The sequence below is a fragment of the Eptatretus burgeri genome, chromosome 7, assembly GCF_056783735.1.
Source record: "Eptatretus burgeri isolate ZD-2024b chromosome 7, Ebu_testis_v1, whole genome shotgun sequence".
NCBI classification, from domain to species: Eukaryota; Metazoa; Chordata; class Myxini; order Myxiniformes; family Myxinidae; genus Eptatretus; species Eptatretus burgeri.
In genome coordinates this window covers 64,152,721-64,176,914 of record NC_140967.1, presented here as the reverse complement: position 1 = coordinate 64,176,914, position 24,194 = coordinate 64,152,721, and the positions used below count along the sequence as shown (strand labels likewise).

At 41.7% G+C, this 24,194-nt stretch overlaps 1 protein-coding gene across 6 annotated transcripts in view; it reads left to right on the top strand.

Moving 5' to 3' along the window:
* The window catches only part of DOCK9 (dedicator of cytokinesis 9), a 216,509-nt gene that overhangs the window by 60,480 nt on the left and 131,835 nt on the right, over positions 1-24,194 (top strand). For 2 of the 6 annotated variants that reach the window (XM_085888825.1, XM_085888822.1), the window contains exons 1-5: positions 5,850-6,008; positions 18,327-18,443; positions 20,664-20,753; positions 21,361-21,443; positions 22,250-22,319. In XM_085888825.1, coding sequence (XP_085744951.1) covers positions 5,865-6,008; positions 18,327-18,443; positions 20,664-20,753; positions 21,361-21,443; positions 22,250-22,319 — 504 coding nt within the window. In that variant the 5' untranslated portion in view covers positions 5,850-5,864. Of the gene's footprint in view, positions 1-5,849; positions 6,009-16,630; positions 16,916-17,228; positions 17,253-18,326; positions 18,444-20,663; positions 20,754-21,360; positions 21,444-22,249; positions 22,320-24,194 lie in introns of those variants that run through there. The other 4 variants (XM_085888824.1, XM_085888827.1, XM_085888823.1 and 1 more) reach the window with 3 other exon arrangements.

The following is a 24,194-nucleotide window of genomic DNA, read 5'->3' as shown; positions in this document are numbered from 1 at the left end:
ATGTGGGGGTGATGTGTTTTTAATAACGGGGTGAGGTGTTTTTTAATGATGTGGGGGGTGAGGTGTTTTTAATAATGTGGGGGTGATGTGTTTTTAATGATGTGGGGGGTGAGGTGTTTTTAATAATGTGGGGGTGATGTGTTTTTAATGATGTGGGGAAGAGGTGTTTTTAATAATGTGGGGGTGAGGTGTTTTTAATAACGGGGTGAGGTGTTTTTAATAACGTGGGGGTGAGGAGATTTTAATAACGTGGGGATGAGGTGTTTTTAATGATGTGGGGGGTGAGGTGTTTTTAATAATGTGGGGTGAAACTTTTTTAATAAGGTGGGGGTGAGGTGTTTTTAATAATGTGGAGGTGAGGTGTTTTTAATAACGGGGTGAGGTGATTTTAATAATCTGGAGGTGAGGTGTTTTTAATGATGTGGGGTGAGGTGTTTTTAATTATATGGGGGTGAGGTGTTTTTAATAATGTGGGGGGTGAGGTGTTTTTATAACGTGGTTTTGAGGTGTTTTTAATAATGTGGGGGATGAGTTGTTTTTAATAATGTGGGGGGTGAGGTGTTTTTTTCATGATGTGGGGGTGAGGTGTTTTTAATAATGTGGGGGTGAGGCGTTTTTAATGATGTGGGGGTGATGTGTTTTTAATGATGTGGGGGTGAGGTGTTTTTAATAATGTGGGGGTGATGTGTTTTTAATGATGTGGGGTGAGGTGTTTTTAATTATGTGGGGGTGAGGTGTTTTTAATAATGTGGGGGTGAGGCGTTTTTAATAATGTGTGGGTGAGATGTTTTTAATAATGTGGGGGTGAGGTGTTTTTAATAATGTGGGGGTGATGTGTTTTTAATGATGTGGGGGGTGAGGTGTTTTTAATAATGTGGGGGTGAGGCGTTTTTAATAATGTGTGGGTGAGATTTTTTAATAATGTGGGGGTGATGTGTTTTTAATGATGTGGGGGTGAGGTGTTTTTAATAATGTGGGGGTGAGGCGTTTTTAATAATGTGTGGGTGAGATGTTTTTAATAATGTGGGGGTGAGGTGTTTTTAATGATGTGGGGGGTGAGGTGTTTTTAATAATGTGGGGGGGGGGGTGAGGTGTTTTTAATCATGTGGGGGGGGGGTGAGGCGTTTTTAATAATGTGTGGGTGAGATTTTTTTAATAATGTGGGGGTGATGTGTTTTTAATGATGTGGGGGGTGAGGTGTTTTTAATAATGTGGGGGTGAGGCGTTTTTAATAATGTGTGGGGGAGATGGTTTTAATAATGTGGGGATGAGGTGTTTTTAATAATGTGGGGGTGATGTGTTTTTAATGATGTGGGGGGTGAGGCGTCTTTAATAATGTGGCGGGGGGTGAGGTGTTTTTAATAATGTGGGGGGGGGGTGAGGCGTTTTTAATAATGTGGGGGTGAGATGTTTTTAATAATGTGGCGGTGAGGAGTTTTTAATGATGTGGGGGGTGAGGTGTTTTTATAACGTGGGGGTGAGGTGTTTTTAATAACGTGGTGAGGTTGTTTTTTGGAGGTTTGGAGTGGTGATGAGCCACTCCAAAGGTTCTCCGAATGTTGAAAGTGATCATTGGGATTTTGCAGAAACTATTGGAGACAAAATTAGTGATGGAAACACTTTTGGCGGAATTGTGGAGCCGAATCGTTTCAAGCCTTGTGTGAGCGATTCAGAGGAAGAAGGCAGAAGTGTTCGTGAGGATGAAAATGCAGGTCACATGATCACTTCAGCTCGGTCGGGTTTGATTTGCCATTCAGTTAACGGCTTGTAAGGGAGGGATTTTTGTATTAATTGATAAATCAGTTTATATATTACTCGAGCAGAAATACCCATGATCGCCCGATGGCATGGACACCACCCAGGCAGACTCAGACACTGCAGACAGAATGGGCGACAAATGCTTTGTCCCACCATTGCAGGCTGGCCAGGTGTCTGCTATATTACGGGATCGTCCTGTTTCATACTATACCTGGACGCCATTTGTGTCCTTGCTGTGTCCCACTGTCATATCTTTGAGGTGTCGATGTCCCGTCCCAGTGGACGGGTGATTGAGGCAGGTGGAGGAGGGTGGAGGGGGGGGGTGGAATGGTGGTGGGTGGTGATTGATGGGGGATGGTGGAGGGGGAGTACCCTGAAAGTTTTGTTGTCCTCGGTCAAATCCTCTCAGAGGAGTCGATGATGATGCATACATACGTTCTCTCCACAAAAATAGATGGTGGTTCATTTGCTTTGAAGAAATTTTTTATTGATATAATAGATCATTATATTCTGGTGCTCCTGCGGTAACTCCTGGGCATTGGTAACAGGTATTTGATTCACCGCTTAAATCGTCCGTGTACAATGTACATGTATGTACTGGTAGCTGGGTAGAGATTACGTTGGAGTTTCGAGCGAAGGTTGTTTCTTCTGTTTAATTGTGGGGATGGCAACCTCTGTTGTTTCATAACGTGCTTTGTACCATGTTCTGAGCACAAAAGCAAACATTTTCAGGGCCCGATCCACGCTCTGGTATTGCAGACAAACCTTGTCCACTTTCTGGCAAATTCAGGGTGTTTCGGCCATTGGTCTAATCTAATGTAGGAAACCATCTTGGTACATATTACTACAACTTCCAAGGATGTATTGACTCGGAATATTTGTGGAAAATCAAAAATTATTCGCCATTTGAGTTAAATCATATCTCAATGTATCCTGTCTACAGTACGGATCTGATGATCAACTTCTGGGTGTGATGTCACAGAAAATCTGAAAGAAGAACAAGATTTCAACTTTTAATCGCAAATTTACCGACTTTTGAATTTGTAAATCAGAAAAAGACGCATCATATCTGTTTTGTCTGGTATCAAGGGAAAGATTAGCATTGAGGAAGTGATCTGAGCATTTGGATTCCCTTTATTAATGTGGTGGTGTGGTCAAGTATTTAATCACATGCATTTTAGTTTAAACAAGCCTGTGCCTCTGCAGCGATGTGTTGTGAGGCGAGCGTAGCGAGCTGATTAATGCTAGTGTACATACACACGGTAAAACCGCTCGGTAAAGCCAGTTTCTTGGTTTTCATTAGCGGGAACAATCATCTGGGTGGCAGACGGATGGTTGTTCTTTGCAGATTATACGGTTTTACTGTGTGAGAGATAATCCATGGCTGATGCTCACCATGACAGCCAGGAGGTCGGATTGGAATTTAAACGACTGGTTATCATTAGTTAATTACACGGTATGCCGTCCTGATGAGGGTAAATATGCCCGAAATCTGGATAGGCGTCTCTGTTTGATGTTTAACCAATGTTGCCCATAAAATCTCTGTCTTTTGACATGAGTGGCTGGGCTGATACCATTGGTGGGCACATGCACAGGATTTGCATCCACATTGGAGATTGGGGAAGCGCTTGTCGTGCGACACATACACATACACATACACACACACATCATAACATACCACACTATACTATACTGTGACCCGAGAAGGCAACTTGAATCAACCTTTCAGGGCAAATTCAGAGCCTAGCCAGCATATCGGCACATACTTACAAACTTAAATGTTTTGGGGAACATTTTTAATGTCCACAGGCAAGTACGAGCAGACGTCAGTGTTTTTGTAGGTTGGAGAGAGAATTTTTATCATCTTTTCCCCGAACGCAAAACTGTGTCCTGGCTGTGCTGGAAGGCAAAACAATGCATTTGTGTGGCAGACGAAGGTTGTTGTTCACAAATTGGAACAAATTTGAAGCAAATTATGTCATGATCATTTCACTGCATCCTTTTGTTTGCAATGAATAATATGTTCATATTGAGGAGATGCAAATATTTATCCCACTAAACTCTGACTCATGATTATTTAGTCTGCTATGCAGTTGATGTCACTTGTACAGATGGATACAATTTTGTGGAGGTTTCTCTTTTTTTTTTTTACCCCATGCATGTGAATCAAAAAGTCGTGTTGAAAGCAATTGGTTCACTTTATCTCTGTCTTTTTGTCCACAAAGTCAGCTTATGATCGAGGAACAACTTAATTTCAATTGAATGTTGTATTTTGAACATGGATCAGAAAACGAACCTGCACTTGAGCAGAACTTTGGCCCTGAATTTATCCGATCGCACGTGTGCAGAGAGTGAGATAATTTTTATTCTGTCTGCCTCTTTGGCAGGCAAACAATTGAAAATCATTCCAAACAGAAAACTTACTGTTTTTAAGGATGCCATAAAGGACACAAACGACAGGCACGAGTAACTAATATAACGTGCTTAATAAGGTGGTGTAAAAGACACCAGCAGAGGTAAAATTCTGCAATTTTATTATTTACAACCATTAAAAATTATATTTTATTTCAATGGAATTATATTTTTGAACACCGTAGAACACAAATCACCTTATTGGCACTTTCGAAAACTTTTACTTCAGCAGTACTTGGACAAAATATTTCGGCATTTTACATCATCTCGGATAATGAACTTTGCCGCTCGCAGACCCCGCCCATGTACTTTTTTCTCAAGACTGCATGTGGTAAGGTGTTCTATGAACTCTCTAATTCATCCTCAATTTGTCCAAAAGAACTTAGGAAACCATTGATAATTTATTTTGTTGCTAAATTGCAATTTTGTTATTTTAATCCATCGTTTTTATACACTATATATATATATATATATATATATATATATATATATATATATATATATATATATATATATATATATATATATATATATCGGGGCATATTATGTGATACTGGTCGTCTGTCTGTCTGTCTGTCTTAAGTGGTTGCCATGGCAACCAGGATGCTGTTTTCCATGTTGTAGCACAATTCTGTATATACCTTCTTGTTCTTCATATATTGATGTGTTTGAATATATAATTGTGTGTGTGTGTCACAGAGACTTTTTCAGGCGTATATTGTGCTCACTTGCGCTCTTGGTTTTAACTGGTATGATTTGTAAAATGTTTATTTTTATCCGTGGTGTGAAAATTGTCTTTTTCTTACATATTCACATGGAAGGGACTATGAAAGAGACAATGAGAAAAGAAACGATGAATGGGAATAACATACAAGGTGCATATGAGGAGAAGGATATGGAGGGGCAAACAAAGGAGAGGTACTGGTGAGACACATAAAACGTTTAAATGCGTGATGATAAAAGGAGAGTATGATTGTGCTTGAATGAGTCGAGGGCAATATAGGAAAGATTTAAGTACTTAGATATAGCTCATCGAGTCCCAAGAGGATGGCTGCACTGAAACCAGAAAGAGTGCTGATGCTGACTAAGTTCTGTATCTCTTATTCCTTCATCCGTGAAAAGGTCACTATTTTTCTCTTCTGGAAGGCCATTAGTCATCTGCAGGCAGAGTACATTTTTAGAGGACATTAGGGTTGGAGAGATTTTGTCCTACTCCTCCCCCAAACTTATCTTCAAAGAGTGAGGGGGCAAATGAAAAAGAATGAGGATGAAAGAAGGGAGAAGAATAAGGAAGATGAGACCAGGTGGAACAAATTCTGACGGAGTGAAAGGAACAGGAGGGAGTGAGGAGGGGGCAGGAGAGTGATCGACGATAATGTCATTTGACAAGCGAAGTCTCTGTGGACTTGATTTTGCTGCTGTCTGGGTGACCCACCCAGCTGATACTTTGGCTGCATGCCTGATGTCTAGTATTGAAGCAGACCTGCTACAATGAACTTCTACCTTACAAATTAGGATATATTTGTAGTTGTAAAAGGCAAAACGCAGTGAGAGATGCCAAGGTAGTGTCGACCCTTTGGTGGGTGGTTTTGTAGCAATTAGTTAGTGGGATACTCACAGGTTACCCACAGCAATTGTCTCTGCTTTCTGGCACTGCTTGCTCACCGTCTCAGGTTATGGGCTGCAGTTCCAGCATGGTGCTGTCTGACGCTTTACGCTGGGCAGCTGAACGGGCCTGTACGTCGAGCTGCAACCGGAGCTGGGATCAGGTCTCCGATGTAGCTATCTTCAAAACAAATGCAGAATCTTCGACTGTGCTGCTGCTCTGCCTCGCTACGGTAATGCTGCCTGTGCCATGTTCAGAACTTGCATGATTGCTTTGTTGCCTTTCCACAATCACTATTCTACTTGTTAGAGCTCGAGCTAGTCCGTTACTGTATAGAATGTCTTGGGTTTTTCAGTCTCAGTCTCAGTGAGAAAGAGCAAGAAAAAGGCAATACACAGTCTCAGTGTACAATCACTGAATAAATGTCTTTGTTTTCTCTGTCTTTCTCTGTTTTGTCTTTCTGGATCTCTCTCTCTCTCTCTCTCTCCCTCTCTCTCTCTCTCTCTCTCTCTCTCTCTCTCTCTCTCTCTCTCTCTCTCTCTTCTCTCTTCTCTCTTCTCTCTTCTCACCTTTCACGCTCTTTGTTCTTCTCACCTCTCACGCTCTTTGTTCTTCTCACCTTTCACTCTCTGTTATTCTCTCTTCTCACGCTCTTATCACCTCTCACACTCATAATCTCACATTCTCTCTCTATATCTCTCTCTCTCTATCTCTCTCTCTCTCTCTCTCTCTCTTTCTCTTTCTCTCTCTTTCTCTTTCTCTTTCTCTCTCTTTCTCTTTCTCTCTCTCTTTCTCTTTCTCTCTCTCTTTCTCTTTCTCTCTCTCTTTCTCTTTCTCTTTCTCTTTCTCTTTCTCTTTCTCTTTCTCTTTCTCTTTCTCTCTCTCTTTCTTTCTCTCTCTCTTTCTCTCTCTCTTTCTCTCTCTCTTTCTCTCTCTCTTTCTCTCTCTCTTTCTCTCTCTCTTTCTCTCTCTCTTTCTCTCTCTTCATGATGCTAAATGTTAAGCTTGCACATCTCCCATAAGGAATTGTCTTTGGATCTGTCTCTCTCCCCTCATTTACTCTTTCTCTGATGGCCACCACTGTGAATTGTGATTGTATTCCTGCATTTAAGCACACCGAAGGGTGTCTTTGATAAGTTGTTGAACAGTTTAAATATGAACCTTAATTGTGGAAATTTTCTTTTGAACCATTTGCGAAACAACGAAGCAAGCTGGAATAACAGGTATAATTTTATTAAGCAATTTTGTGTATTGTTTATATGTCAGAGTAATGTTTGTGTGTACGGTACTACAGATATAATGGAACTAGGATTTGAATGTTACCCAGAAACCAACCGTAAATACTGTTGACACCACAAGCATGTTCGACTCATCTTACTTTAATTTGGGTAAAAAATTTGGTTAAATCGACCATTTTTGACTCACTTTCATGTTTACGCTACACTCGCCTATACCCGTGTCAGTTGATGACAAATTCATTTTTATTGTATGCATATTGGTCCGCGAGTCATTTATGAGTTTGGCCCCGCAAGTAGATTTTTTTTGGGGGGGGGGGTATTGCAATCAATCCACCGATGCAGTAGCCTCTGAAGGTGAGGGCAGGGATTTGGGACTTTGTCAAAAGCCACTGTGTGATCTTTGTGGTCCACGAGCTAATACTAATACTAACAGATGGATCTCCAACTTAACATCCATATGAGGGATGGTGTATTTTTTGATACGATGCTCTGCCTGTAAATGACAGATCTGTCTGTTGATATTCAGGCCTATAATAAATCTAGCTAGCATCTATTTTGTACTTGCTTTGTGGGGTCGGATATCTATCCTGTGAGAAGGAAAGGAAGATTGAGGCTCATGGAAGGGTAAAGTGATGGGGGGGGGGGTATTAACTGACAGCAGGACATCGGGGCAAAATTTTAACATAAGCAAGGGAATGAATGAACAGGAAAATAGGAAAGGGGAGGGGGGAAGGAAACATTGCAACCTTCAAATAAGAGGAAGAGTTTTAGGAAGAGTTAAGAGTTAATGGTGTTAATATAGATTGTAGGTAAGGATTGGGAATTACATGAGATAGCAGGGCACCACATTTTGCAGCCTTGGAGGGAAGAGTGAGATCGGCAGCCACCAAATATACATATTGTTGCGTTGACAGTCTGCTAACGCAGACCAGCCGCACCAGAGTAATCCATTCATCCATCCATTGGGACCATCCTCTGTGCAGTGTTGGCGCTGCCTATGCAGTCTCCTTGGCTATTGGGTACAATCCTGGACCGGTCGCCACTCCGACACAGGATACCAGCATGCTGGAACTCATTTTGCCAACCTCGGAAGGAGGACAGGCAGAGTCAACCCCACCTGGTATTAATTCAACAGCTGAGCAGGATTTGAACTCAGGATCCTTGGATCCCAAGCCCACCACCCTAATCATTAAGACAACTCCAGGCATGCCAGAGTAATGTGCTTCGAGAATCACAAAAATCAAAGGGAGCCACGCCCGAATGTTTAACGTAGTTTACCCAAGTATGGGATGGCATGTCGCCGTCTCTGTGGTGATGCCACGCAGATGCGGTATCTTAACTTGTGCCACCCTTACCAATGACGTGAAGCCTTGCTGTGCACCAATGACAGTGCACCCTTGGGGGTCCTTGTAATGGCTCGTGTCACTCTAGACGCCTTGTTCTGAGAATGCTTTTGTGAGGGGGTTTTATCGGCTCGAACACGAACTGCAGACACATGCAGTATTCACCCCTCTCCTTCCCTACCTGTGTGCCTTGCTTGGTTCACAGAGAGGACATGTATGAAGTGAAGTGTATTTGATGCAATAACATCTTCCGACCTCGTCAACTATACCACCCCTCACGTAAGAACAGCACATCTCCACTCCAACGAGTCCCTTGTTACGAAATATTTTCTAACCTCCATGAACACACGGATCACACAAACTTAGCATGTCACTTAATTCATACCTCCTCCAACGTAACAATATGCTCACACTATATCGTGTCCCTCATCATTAGAAAATTATTTTTATTGATATATATATATATATATATATATATATATATATATATATATATATATATATATATATATATATATATATATATATATATACAGTATCTAGAGGTAGGGAGAGGAGAGAAGGAGAGGTGTAGAAGTGGAAGAGTAAGGTTCCCTACAAGGGAAAACTGAATACATGTCTGTATATGTCTAATCTATGTATATGTATATGTCTATGGATATGTATATGTATTATATATTTATGTCTATAAGTATATATATGTCTATATGTATATGTATGTCTATTGGGTGGTCAATCTAGTCTACCCTTATTATCAGTATTTCCGTCGATATGTTTGTCTGTCTGTATGTCTGTTCGGTCCAGTGCTCCGTTAATACAATGGCGATTTGATGAAACTTGGTTGGTAGGTTCATACCATGACCTAGTTGTGTGCAAATGAGAACCGTTGCTGTGGACCCATCCATTGCCTAGCATCAGACCTTTGAAAGTTTCAAAAAAATCTCAAAAATTTATTTTTCGAAAATCAAAAATCGGGCTACGAGCGACTGTGGGCAGTACATTCAGCCATATTGTCAAACATTTCCATCCGGATCCTATGAAAACTGTCGGAGAAGATAGACTTTGAATGAACCCTGGTCGAAAACAATAAAAAAACGAAGTTCATTATATATCAGAGACTGAGTCAGAGAAGTCTGAAGACGACGATGGTTCACGAGCGGTATTTGACGATGTAGATTGTTTCAGAAGTCAAGGATGAGGCAATGTGATAATGTTTGACCAAGTTATAAAAATGATCAACATGATGTGGTACGAGTGACAGGTTATTTAGCTGCAAAATGTCGAAAACCCGGTTTCATTCAACAACTTTAAAAATTTGACCTTTGCATAACCTTTAAAGGTCCCAAAACAATGTTGTGGACATTAAAATAAGGAAGCAGGATACGTGTTATAGCTTAATGGAGTTAGTTTGTCGAAGAAGGTCGAAAACCTGGTTTGATTCCCACAACTTTGAAAATTTGACCTTTGTGAACTTTAAAGGTCAAAGGTCAAGCATTCTGACCTTTGGTGCAAAACTTCCTCTGGAACATTCCAGGAACAATATAATGTCATATAGGCTAGATGGCATTTCGCACTCCTCGGATTATCCATACTTTGATGAAATCAGCGTAAAAACAAACTTGAAGGGGGCGCCACGGGCAAGGTGTTCGAGATAGAGCAAAATGGTTTCAAGACTTTAGGTGGGGAATGACCTCAAGATTATGCATAAAAAATATTGTCATCCTAGCTCTCAAAGTTTGGGCGGTCGTCTGATTTTTATGTCAAAATTCGACATTTTCTAAGTTCATGACCTTGTGACCTTGACTTTGGGACTAAAATGAAAAATCGAGCTCCATGGGGCTATGCAGGTGCCATTGGGCTAACCAAATACCGAAACCCCTGCCAGATTCGACAACCCTCTCGGAGAAGATGGATTTTAATGTCAAAATCACAATATTCGAAGTTCGTGACCTTGTGACCTTGACCTTGGGACGAAAATGAAGAATCAAGCTCCGTGGGGCTATGCAGGTGCCATTGGGCTAACCAAATACCAAAACCCCTGCAAGATTTGACAAACCCCCTCGGAGAAGATGCCAGTTGAAATCAGCTAACCCCTAAAAACACAATTCGCAATTTTCTGAGTTCGTGTCCTTGTGGCCTTCACCTTGGGACGAAAATGAAAAATCGAGCTCTGTGGGGCTATGCAGGTGCCATTGGGCTCACCAAATACTGAAACCCCTGCCAGATTCGACAAACCCCTCGGAGAAGAAATGTTTTTATGTCAAAATTCGCAATTTTCTAAGTTCGTGACCTTGACCTTGGGACGAAAATGAAAAATTGAGCTCCGTGGGGCTATGCAGGTGCCATTGGGCTCACCAAATACTGAAACCCCTGCCAGATTCGACAAACCCCCGAGGAGAATATGCAAATTGAAATCGGCTACCCCTAAAAACACACGTTTTTTGGGCGTGGCTCCGCCCATAATAGGCGGAGCCACGCCCATTTTCAGGAAAACACAACTCGATCATGATATAAACCTCCCACCAAAATTTCATCAGGATCAGATCAAAACCCACGGAGCTATGCTCAGGACAGACAGACAGACAGACAGACAGACAGACAGACACACCACAATAACGAATATAGTGGTCACTTATATTTTTCGTCAAAATATTTTTTCGTGAACCACAATATACATGAAACTGGTATGGTAGGTTCATGGTATGTCCTTGTTATGTGTGAGAAAGAACCGTTGCTATGTACACTTTTGTTGGCTAGTAACGGCTGAAAAACGCCTAAATTTAACTTGATCGACTTCCCATGTCCGCCTACCGGCTTGTATGTATATGTGTATATATATATATATATATATATATATATATATATATATATATATATATATATATATATATATATATATATATATATATATATATATATATTATGCATGTTTCGTGAAGAAAAAAATGAAAATGACTTCCAAGTCAAGGTGTGGTTGAGCAGGCCAAAAAACATGGTGGCTTTAGACCCCAGCGAAGTTACCCAGGATACACCTTAAGACAGGATACACCTTATGTCAGGTCAGGTTCGATCTGTGACCTGCTACAGGTACCATGTAAACCTGTACTAACCTGTTCCATGGTCGGGTTGTCGGCGACTAAACCGTCTCCCCCACCAGGTTTTCTGGTGAGGGGGGTGTTTGGATATGGACACCCAGCAGGATTAAAAACAAAACCTGTCAAAGGGCGGAGGAGCTCCTTGTGAGCCAACGTCCATCAATATCTAGTGCCCAACTGTGTCTGCAGACGTCCTCCTCCAGTTGGGTTACTTCTTATTAGGAGGTTGGTGGCAGGATTTGCACTCCGGCCACTGTAAAACCCTTCATTCCGCAAAACGCAAAAACGCAAAAAAATCTGAAAACCCACTCCGTGGGAGTACCTCCTGTGCAGCTTCCCTTCGCAGGGCAGCTCACCGGATGACGGGATTGGGGCAAAGCCTTCGGGACCCCCAATCTTTGATAGGAGGGAAACCACGGGGTAACATCCCTGGGTCAGATTGCGGGAGAGTGTGTCGGAGTGGTGCTGAGGTGTCGTCCACCAGACGGCGGTCTCCTTGGGTTAACCTGAGGCGGTCACTTCGGGTGGGTGCCTGGAATGTCCTATCCCTAAAAGAGGATGATCACCTGTCTCTGTTATCATCTGAGCTCAAGCGTTTGGACATCGGGATTGCAGCTCTCTCTCTGAGGTTCGGAGACCGGATTGCGGCGAGATAATGGTGGGTGGTTACACCTACTATTGGTCTGGTCGCTCTGATGGTTACCATACCCAAGGAGTTGCTGTGGCTGTGTCCAATAAGCTGACCCCAATGATAATTGAGGTAACACCGGTCAACGAGCGTATTATGACATTAAGGATTCGTCACTCCTTAGGTGTCATTTCCCTGGTCTCTGTTTATGCTCCGACTGAGGCGAGTGATCTCACCATGAAGGATGCATTCTACGCCACACTCGAGTCTGTGGTTGATCAGTGCCCCAGACGAGATACACTTCTAGTCTTGGGGGATTTTAATGCATCGACTGGAACTGATAGGGATGGTTATGAGGTGTGTCTTGGTCCCCATGAGTCAGGAACTATGAACCAGAATAGCACTAAGTTCCTTGACTTTGCAAGAAGTCATGGACTTAGGGTGGCTGGTTCATGGTTTCAGCGCCCACAAGCTCATCGCTGGACTTGGTATTCCAACGCTGGTGGTGTGGCAAAGGAGATTGACCATGTCCTCATTGACGGTCGTTGGAGGATGATCCAGAACTGCAGGGTCTACCGGAGTGCTCAGTTCCTCAATACTGACCACAGGCTTGTTGTAGTAACTCTAAAGCTGCACCTTAAATCCTGGAGAATGGTACCATCCCAGCCTAGGCTGGATGTTGCCAAGCTCAGGGATGAGAGAGTAGCTGAGGAGTTTGCGAACAGGCTGAGTGGACACTTGGGGGGTCTGGGTGCTTTGGGGGGTCCTGAAGAGTTGTGGAGCGCCTTCAAGACCACCGTCCTTGATGTTGCCGGTGGATGTCTTGGAACTCACCGCAGGGCAAAGAAGAATTTTGTCTCTCAAGGGACACTGGATACCATTGACCAGAGTCGCAGGGCCAGGCTGAATGGCAGAGCTGAGCTGTTCAGGGAGCTGAGGCGTAAAACTGTGCACTGAGGGTGGACAAGGAGGCCTATGTGCGAGGAAACTGTGAGGGGGTAGAGCATCACCTGTGGACAGGTGATTCTCGTCCCGCTTACAGGGGAATTCGCGCATTACGTTCATCCAAGCCCATCCCTCGGAGCACTGCAGTTCGAGCAGAGTGGTAGGCTCTTGACAGAGGAGTCTGAAGTGAAGGCCCGCTGGGCCGGTTACTTTGAGCGGTTGTACCAGGCTGATCCCCCAGCTGTCGAGTTGGACGTCAAGGGTGTTACAATCCCTGTTGCTGACCCTCGAATCAACTGTAATCCACCTTCGCTTGTGGAAACACGGGCTGCGGTGAACCAGTTGAAACGGGGCAAAGCTCCAGGGATCTGTGGCATCCATGCCGAACTTCTCAAGGCTGGTGGAAATGCTGCACTCGTGTCGTTGCATGCAGTTTTGTGCTCTGCCTGGAACACAGGCATCATCCCAACTGACTGGAAGAGGGGCCTTGTTGTCCCTCTCTTGAAAGGGAAGGGTGATCGCCAAGACTGCAACAACTACCGAGGGGTGACGCTGCTCTCAGTGCCGGGCAAGGTCTTTGCTCGGATTATTCTTGATCGGGTTCGCCACCATCTGCTTGAGCACCAGCGTCCAGAGCAGTCAGGCTTTACACCAAAGAGGTCAACGATTGACCGTATCCTTGCCCTTCGTGTCCTCACCGAACGCAGACGAGAGTTTCGGCAGGGGCTGCTTGCAGCCTATGTTGATCTCTGTAAAGCGTTCGATTCAGTGAATCGGGATGTCCTCTGGAGGATTCTTGGTCTTCGTGGGGTGCCACCAAAACTGATCGATCTGATGTCTGAACTCTACTCTGGTACTAAGAGTGCTGTGAAGTGTGGTGGTACCACCTCTGACTTATTTCCAGTTGTTACTGGAGTTCGTCAGGGATGTGTACTTGCCCCCACACTTTTCAGCACTTGTATGGACTGGATTTTAGGGAGGATGTCGGAGAGATCAAGTTGCGGTGCATCGTTTGGGAATGTCAAGATCTCGGACCTTGATTTTGCAGACGATGCATTCATCTTTCCGGAGACTTTAGACATCCTTTTGGGGGCCCTCGAGGTGCTGAATGAGGAGTCGGAGCCGCTGGGATTACGGGTTTCTTGGGTCAAAACTAAGATCCAGGCTTTCGGTGACATCTTGGATGCTGCTGTCCTGTCTGTGTCTGTTTGTGGTAAGGATGTTGAGGTCGTGGAGAGATTCACTTACCTTGGCAGTGATATTCATGTCTCTGCTGGCTGCGAGTCAGAGGTCAATAGACGTCTGGGTCGGGCCTGGGGAGTCATGGATTCACTGGATTATGGGGTGTGGCGCTGCCGGTACCTGTGCGGGAGGACGAAAATCCGAGTCTTCAGGTCCTTGGTACTTCCAGTCTTGCTCTATGGGTGCGAGACTTGGACTCTGACCAAGGATCTGAGACGGAGACTTAATTCCTTTGGTACCAGGTGTCTTCGGAGAATCCTTGGCTATCGCTGGTCGTATTTTGTGCCCAACGAGCGGTTGCTGAGAGAGACTCGGATGAGATTTGTTACCTGCATAGTCCGTGAGCGTCAGTTGCGGCTGTATGGACATGTGGCTCGTTTTCCTGACGCTGATCCTGCTCACCAGATTCTCTCAGCGAGGGAGTCTCATGAGTGGAGGAGGCCAGTGGGCCGACCACGTGCCTCATGGTTGCAGCAGGTTGACCATCATCTCAAGGAGATGGGGATGGGCCTGGCATCTGCCTGGGGGATGGCCAGACGGAGGCCCCGGGAGTACCGGCGGAAAGTCGACGCAGCGACGCGCTGTTCTGGCACATGCTCCCATACCTGACCTGACCTTAAGACCCTGAAGAGCGAGGTGGTCGAGTATATGCCTGATCAATGATATAATAAAATAATGCCACTAATTAGCTTCATAAAGGGATGTTTTAATTAACCCAAACACCCAATTTTCACTCATGCACTTCATTGGAGTTCCCTTATTATGCATGCAACGTTTCAGACTGCTAGGTTTCATGGAATTGGAGTTGTGGTGGTATCTCTATCTCTATCTCTATCTCTATCTCTATCTCTATCTCTATCTCTCTCTCTCTCTCCAGGCTGACTTGGCTCCGGACGCATCGGGGATCGTTTCATACTGCAACTCAGAATACAACTTTTTCCTTACAGTGATCTGCATAAAGAGGGAAGAAAATAGGGAATATTTTGGTTGTAAAACTCACAAATGATCTCAGAATATGTTACCATGATTTAAGGGACAAGACTGGGATGTTGTACATCGATTGTTAATGTGTACTTGGCTTTGCAGTTCCCCATTTCAATAGAGCTTGCACTTTGAATGATACATCATAAAGTGTTTCTTCATGGTAAGATCCTGTTATAGTTTACTTCTAAATGTCACTCTTTAGATGATGAAATTTGTATCTCAAGCATTTATACAAAACAAGCCTTCTTTCAATCTTGTTGCTGCACATGCAGTATTTGATGTAAAACAAGCTGCTGGAGAGTGTGGCAAGATGGAACATGTTTTGTTGGTTTCATGATGACAGACTTCTTTATTTTTCTGATCCTTTTTTGTAACTATATTTGAATTGTCATGGATAATTTATTTTATGATGACTTAAAAAAAAAAATTGAATTACTGTTCGAATTTCCCCTCTATTGTACATGGTGGCCACAATGTATTGTTACCCCACGCAAATATTGTGACATTGCATTTTATCATATTGACTGACAACACTAGAGGGTTCTACAGGTTATACCACATACATTTGCAGTACTCTTTTGCTTTATTACACATTTTACAGCAAATGACACAAGCCTTAAGTGTCCAGTGGATCCGGTTGTGCTCCATCATTGTCATTACAGAGAATAATTTTGTGCCACGTTCTGTGGGACATTTTGCATAGCATTTGTGGGGGTGATACGCTTAAAAGCAAATCTCACTGTTCCTTTCAGGTCATCACTGGTATTCACTCAATCTGGAAAAGGGGAAAAGGGTACGAATTAACACTTTGCACACAAAGGCAATGTCACAATTTTTACAACGATGGACAAGATATTGTGGCCTTCCTGTACTTTTGATTCATGCATGAGCACATGCATAATTATCTGTAGGACAAGAACATTACAGATATTCGTGTACTTTTACATTAATTGTAAGTAAATTGGGAGACATTGGACGAATCGATACAGTGTATCAGATTTGAACATAGTTTCCCAGCATCATGAGCTATGTGCTCAGACTGGACTACCAAACAGACCAACTTGGAAGAGCAAGTCATGACTGAAAACGCAGTTGGACTTTCTATAATGGCAGAGTCTGTTTGTAATCAACTTTGTTACATTATTGAAGTGTGTGTGTGTGTGTCTACTTCACTAAAAATAAGCCACATAATGCAACCAGTTTAAAATTTAGCATGTGGAAATATCTCTAAAGTGAGGATCATAATGAGAAGACACATGTGGGCCAGGATCAGTGAATACAAGAATAATATTGTGAAGCAGCTGTGTGTTCCATGGGTGGGAGGTGTGCAGGAGTGGAAGGGGGAGTAACTTGAAACGCGTGTCTCCCAAACTTGTACAAAGAAGAAGACTTTTGATCAGGCAGTCGAGAGATTCTTTAGGAGTGAAAGTGTTAAGAGAAAGGTGTGAGCACTTCGAGTTAGTGAGTGAACAAAACAGAGAGTTTTACTTTTATATAAGCCAAAGGTGGGTAACTGCATTTTCCTGTCCTGGCTTTTTATACTTCTTTGGAAGTACATGTTGGGATTCGGGAAAATGGTCCTTGGGGTGAGACATGGGAATGATACAGGCGGCCAAGCATCAAGCTCTCGTATCGCTTCATTGCCTCACATCAGCAATTCCAGTGTAAGTTATTTATTTATTTATTATACATACCTTGGGAGTGGTTTGGAGCCACACCTATGTTTTTTTCTCATTACCACTTACTGAGCATTCTCTCCATCATGTTTCAGCCCATTGCACTTTATCAATGGCAGCCACCCAACTATAAAGTAACGTTTTAATACGTTCCCTTGCAATCTGGGGTTTTGCCTCCCTGGCAATCGACTATGTGTGTCTTCTTTGTTTCTGCCTTGGGTTGGGCTGCTTTTGATGTCTATCCATATTCTTGTTGTGGCTGAAAGGTCTCATTTTTCCTTCGCTCTTTTCTGCTTGTGCTCACTTATTGGTAGCAAAGATGGAGGTGAGCTGTTTTTTTAATTGACTTTATATCTTTTGTTGTCATTTGTGCATCATGCAGTAAGATTCTTTGATCTTTTATCTTTGGCCATCTTTGACCATGTTCTTGATGCCAGCACCCTGACGCCATCAGTTATGAAAATACAACCTGATGTTTTTGTCTTGGCATTTCTCAATACTTCTCTGGTCATGCTGTCCAGCAGATTGTATTTTTATGATTTGTTTTCATTCAAAGCTGCAACAGTGTTGATCATTTATTTGTTTTTTATTTGAAGTGTAAAGTATAAGGGGAGTGCAAGAGGTGGAAGAAATTATTACAATTTTGATTATTTCATTTACTCTTAAAAATATAATTGCCGTCATAACAATATTTCGAATACTTGTGAATTTGGAAGCGGGATTCAAAGTATATGCCCAAACGACCGTTCCTCATCCACTCACTGTCACTCCGCAGTGGGATAGTGGAGTGGGTGGTCGTGTGTTCTAGTCAGGCATGTCGGGTGAGTGAGGCTAGTTTGTTTCGCCTGGGAATGCTTTGAAGTGGGTGTTGAGATGGCGGCGGTAACATATATGATGAATCCCACCGCTTGGTGTATATTTAAAAGAGCCCCATAGTCTCCTTGTTCCTCTCTCTCTCCCTCTGTTCATTCCAGATTGAACATTTGCTGATAGGTGGATGGGGAGAATTGGAAGTGATTTTCTTTTTGAAAAAGGGGTTGGGTGCAGGGGAGTTGAAAAGGTTTTTTTTTTAGGAAACTTATCCTCCATTGGGAAGAATATTTGTGACACAAGATAGAAACTACATGGAGAAAGACTCATATTTTGCTAAGTTTTGCTTGTACAGGACCATTCCTTCCTCTAGTGGGGAAAGACCTTGTGACCTTCCCATGTACATACTCGGTGCTTAGTATCGCATCACAGTTGTATCCCCTTTGTTTTCTGGTTTTCATTTTTTAATAATTTTAAGTATTTCATGTCAAATTATGATTTACCTTTGATCTTGAGCCCCCTTCCCCCGCTTCCTTCCCCCGCTTCCTTCCCCCGCTTCCTTCCCCCTCTTTCCCTCGATGTTTGACAGGCCAAGACATGGATCGTCGAGCCATTAGACTATGAGAATGTGATCCAGCAGCGCCGCACCCAAATACATGGGGATCCTCTTCGTGATATGCTGCTCTTCCCACATGATGATGTGTCGGTTGGTGATATAAAAAAACCTGCTCCTTGTTCCCACTTTTCCAAATGAAACAGAAATGGCATTCCATGAAACAATCATCACCAAAGATGAACTATTGTTTAGATTCCTTCAGTGTCAACAATCATACAATGTTTGACATTTTATCCTCCATCTTTAAATTGTAATAACTTTCAATAGATTGCAAATGTTTTAGGTTTTGATTCATAGATTGGTACCTTAATGTTAACCAGCTATGGGACTGGTTGTAGTTTGAATGGTACTTCCACTTTCATAGTTTATGAAAATTGTACTGTTCAGGTATTTGGCTTCACAAAATACAGCTTAGCATTGCATTTGGAGTCATCACTTGTTGTACAAGTCTTCTGGGTTGTGTTGCAGCCCCATCTGAGTGCTTAGCTCATTATATTGAGATTCCACGTATTTTGTTGATTTGTCTATTGTCTAACGATGTTCTTTTGATCCATGTAAAAGTACACTGATATCTCATAACGTGTCTCTCCTACTGCATGTTGTCAATGTACAAGCTCCTCTATGAACCTGAGATATCTGGAGAAAAGATTCCATCAATAAGCAAGTCATTTTAAATAACTGTAATTACACAAATTCGTATATTTCAGTGTGGCGCAGTTGAACTGTGTTTATGATTGTCTAGTAATGTCCCATAAAGATAATAACCAAATCATAAACATAAAATAATTGTTCTTGAGTATCGGCATGTCAAGATGCACAACCAATGACTGTAGTTGATGCGGAGCCTGGTACTGTCGCTCTCAGGAGGAAGTCTTCATCTGAACAGCGATGGCAGAGTAGAAACAGATCAATAATCAAATTCTAAGCAACCCCAGACAAAAATAGCATTCCTTTCCTGTTGTAATTCTCTGCAGACTACTGTAGTAGGACCTATTACCACTGATAGTATTTGAGAGTACTGACCAAATGATTGACTATTTCAGGGTCTTTTTCATGAAATGCCAGCTGACAACATGGTGGAGAATGCTGCAATAATTGGCAGAAAATATATGGAAAATACACATGAGTCAAAAAAATGAAAGGGACAAAAAAAGTGAAGTTTTAAGGGACTTCTGAGTGGAAAGAGTGTGCAATTATGTATTTTTATCTGCTTGGTGAGCATATGATGAATAAAAGTGGAAGTATTGCCTGTAAGATATTAAGTTTGAACTCTTTGCAAAATCTTGGTCTTGGATCCAAGCCAGAGAGTAAGGACTGTACAGTACTGAAGAAAAATAAATGTGCCAGTTGTCTCTGGCTCATGGAGGAGCTTGTTTGTAAATCGCGTGCAGGATAGAGACATTAGTCAACATAATTGTATTACTATAAGGGGTGTTTCAAAATTGCAGAATCATCGGAAATATATATATATATATATATATATATATATATATATATATATATATATATATATATATATATATATATTTTTTTATTTTTTTTTGAGACTATTTTTAATACGACCTCATTTACTGATAGAATGACATCTACATAGTCCAGATTAATGCCACTTGACTTTTATTTTCTTTGGGGACGCTTGAAATCAGTGGTTGTTGTTCTTCAAGTTATTTTTCATGAAATGCAATCCATGTACGATTGAAGAGCTAACTAATGTAATTGGAAACGAATGTGCTAAAGTTGTTGTGTCAATGTTAAGAAACATTCCAAGAAACACACACACACACACACACACACGCACACGCACACACCCTTGTATGCAGCCTCTTGGCTGCTGGTTGCATCATTGGTTAGGGACACAGTTATGCCGCTGATGCATTGCCCCTATTACCAGTATAATGGTCTTCATTTCACAAACCTCAGAAGGATGACAGGCTGAATCAACCCCACCTGGTGTTAATTCATTGGCTGATGGGGCTCAAACTCAGGACCATAGGATCCCAAACCAGCCACCCTAACCACCAAGCTAATGCCAGGCTTGTAAAACCCCATCATGCAAGAATTGATACGTGTATGCACGTCATTCACTCGCTTTGTGAACAATTATTCGAATAAAGTTGTTAAAATAATTATACATATGATTCTTGACTTTTGAAACGCGTGTACTTTCGCATTAATCACAAGGCCATCAGTAGAAAATGGATAAACATGTGATTTGTGGGAATTGAACCTGGCTTTGCTAACTAACCAAGAGGTCTTGTTTCTCTTTTTATGATTTCTCTTCTTTTCTTGTCCTCATTGTTCTATCTATAGTTGTCCAAGGTGCTCCGCAGAAGACGTACTCTGTTTCCTTCTGTCCCAGAGGATGCTGGGAAAGAAGTGCAAAGCTTGCTGGTTAAAGAGGTAAGAATGACCGTAAGCCAATCTTTTGAGATACAGGCTATAAATGGCTTTCGAGGTGCAGTGGTTTTGGTCTCTGTGGCCTGCAATGATGGCTTCTTAAAATACTCTTTGAATTTTCAGTCAAAACAAAAAACCCATAATTGCAGGATGTGGGATTGTAATTTTCATTTTGCAGATATTATCTCGAACGCACATCCATTTTTGGGTATTGGGAAGCTTTTAATCGAGGGAAACATGAAGTTAAGAAATTAATTTCTTCATTTCAAAGTTGAGTGAGTCAATGTGTAAGCACGTGGGAGTGAAAAGTGCAGTGTGGGTTGAAATTGCAAATACATTATGATCGCTTTCCTTTCATAAGTTTTAACATCCAGTTGGTTTAGGTAAGTGGAAATACATGAATAATTTGTGTGCATGCATTTTATCTCTGTACAGTATTTATTTTTTTTCAATTTCATGGTGCTCTAAAATGATGGTCTGGCATTCAACCAAGGGAAATTTTAGGCTGGAATGTTGTCTGGACTATGTCTATGATCATGAGAGATTAATGGTTATTGGAGGCCTGACCGCTGCAACTCCCATACCATGTTGTGAATCCTTTATCTGACAGTGTCTCAAGAGCTACACGTGCAACTGGCAGGTGGTTGACTTCCGATACAGCGACTACACAGGGGATTTCCGCCAACTGCCTCAGTATGTGCAGATTAATTAGTGGATTTATAGAATGTTATTAGTTTATTATATCTGTCTTTGTTTCATTTATTGGCACCATGTGATCTTCTTTCCAGTGAAATTTATGATATGAGGCTAATGATTCAATTTGACCATTCAGGATCAAAGCAAATAGGTTTCAAGTCGATCTGTTTCCCCACTAATTGATTGAGTTAAACTGAAAATGGCTATTAATATCATGTCTGACCAGGCATGATGTTGGCGGTACCTCCTTTTTGATAGAGAGAAAAACAAAAATGTATTTCCACCTGCAGAGTTATTCATTGTATAGAATATTGTTGCAGATTTCCTTTTCATGCAAAAAAAAAACTTGATGATTCCTTCTTATTTGCATTGATACAGATGACATCATCATCTACAAACATAATCTTTAGGAAGGTTACTGTTTGTAGATGTGAAGACTATTTTCCTCCAAACATTGTTTTTCATGGCTTAGAATTGCTTAAAAATTTACAATATTAGCATTGTACCAACTTCTCCTACTCCTGATGTTGGAGTTTAAAATGTCAATTCATTAATTCCCTGACCCCTCATTCCTCCCCACCCATTATTTGTCCAAGTCTCCTCTATTTTGTCCTTCAGCCATGTTGTTGGTGTTTCCCCCTCTCTCTACTGTTTCTTTTGTTGTGTTGTGCCCCAATCCATTCAGTGTTCTCGCTCTTCCATGAGCTTTGATGTTGTATACAAATAAACAACAACAATAATAATATAAATATTTAATGATTAATAATCATCATGATCTTTTGAAACGGTTTCTTTTTTGGTAGGAGATCCACATCTTCTAATCGCCTTCCTACCCACATCTTTGAGATTGATGAAGATGTAGAGAAAGATGAGGTAATCTTGACGAAAATATGAGCTTTGTCTGGGGATGGGGGTGAGGGAAAAACAACATTTAATAGACATGTGATTGGATTGTTGCTTCTAGGAAAATTTATATTTTGCCTTTGCCACCATACATCGCATTCATCACCTTTATGATACTAGTGGACTTTATCATACCCCGGGTGGGAGTACCCTTCTCGGCCCAGCTTCTGTGGGCAATGTGCTGTGGCACAGAGATAGAAATGCACCTTGTAATTTTTGTTATTTTTGTAATAAATTTTATTGATCACAACATATACTCTCGAATCATAAGATAAAGGAAGATGATTTGTTGTACCGGCTCCCACCAAAGGTGGAGCCATTTCCGCCATGTTAATTTTGGAGTTTCGGTGATGTCCACTTTTGCTCCGTTATAGTAGGATTTCATTCTCACATCATTTTCCAGCTCAAATATACTGCTGACTATAGCATCACTTCAGGTTGTAACCATTTCTGAACCTTCCAACTTCTTTCACTCCTTATTTCCATGTGCTCACTCAATTTATTCAATGTCATCTTAAAGACAGGGAAGGAACTGATGGAGGAGTAAGAACCAGAGACAAAGAAACAAAAAATAAACGATGATGGAGTAGTAAATGAAAGGAATTGTTGGATGCAGAGGTAATATTTTTTTAAAGGAAATTGTATTATTGAGTGTGTCAGACTCAGCTGATTTGTATGCGTACATGTGTGCGCAGATACAATTATTTATTAATTTCACTTCTTTCTCTGCTGGCACACTTGCACAACATTGTTGTGTTGTGCAAGTGTGCCAGGTTTATTATATAACCAATTTACTCTGCACAAGTAATTGCCTGTTTAGTTTTACTCACCTGAAGCCTGGTGTTGGCTTAGTGATTAGGGTGGCGGCTTGGGATCCTAGGGTCCTGAGTTCAATCCCCGTTGGCCACTGAATTAAAATACACCAGGAGGTTGACTCAGCCTGTCATCCCTCTGAGGTTGGCAAATGAGTACCAGTGTACTGGTAAGGGGAACACTGCATCAGCGGCATAGCCGCATCCCAACCAATGATGCAACCTGCAGCCATAGGCTGCGAGGGAGAGAGAGAGAGAGAGAGAGAGAGAGAGAGAGAGATATGTATATATATATATGTATATATATATATATATATATATATATATATATATATATATATATATATATATATATATATATATATATATATATTACTCTCCTCTTTATAACCTTCCATTCACCTTTTTCATCCGTTTCACAAGACTTTGCTTGTTCTGCCATTTAAATTGAGACGACAACCATGAATGTTTTGACCGAGACCGCAGCTATTTCCACATCATTCAGTTCTTGAAGCCACATTGTACACGTGATGTATGACAAAATTACCACTTACTTGCTTGGAGTTAATTGATGGTTGGTCGAACTTGATTAACCATTCCTCTCTGTCCACATCTGGGTCTGGGTGTTTCAAGGCCGCACATCGCTGGAAAACTTCAAGTTTGGAATTGCATCGTGGACTGATTAGCAGCATATCGTTGGATTCTCTATAAGAGTTTGGAATAAACCTTTTCCTTTGCCTCTCTGTGATGGGTACAAAAAATATCAAGTGCCTTATTCTTACACCAGTCGGAAGGATCAGGGTGGTGTTTTTCTGTTAGTTGTGTGCTTTCCCATAAAGTATACGACTTGAATTTGTCAAGTAGCTTTTTATACGAGAACTCGAACATTGTAAAACAAAATATCTAAAAAGAAAGTCATGCAACCAGAAACGAGCACACAAATAACTATGAAAGAACAATCTCCATGCAAATTATGCACTCGTCAATCAAAACATCAATAAGTAATGACGTGACTGCCTCCCTTTTGGTCGAG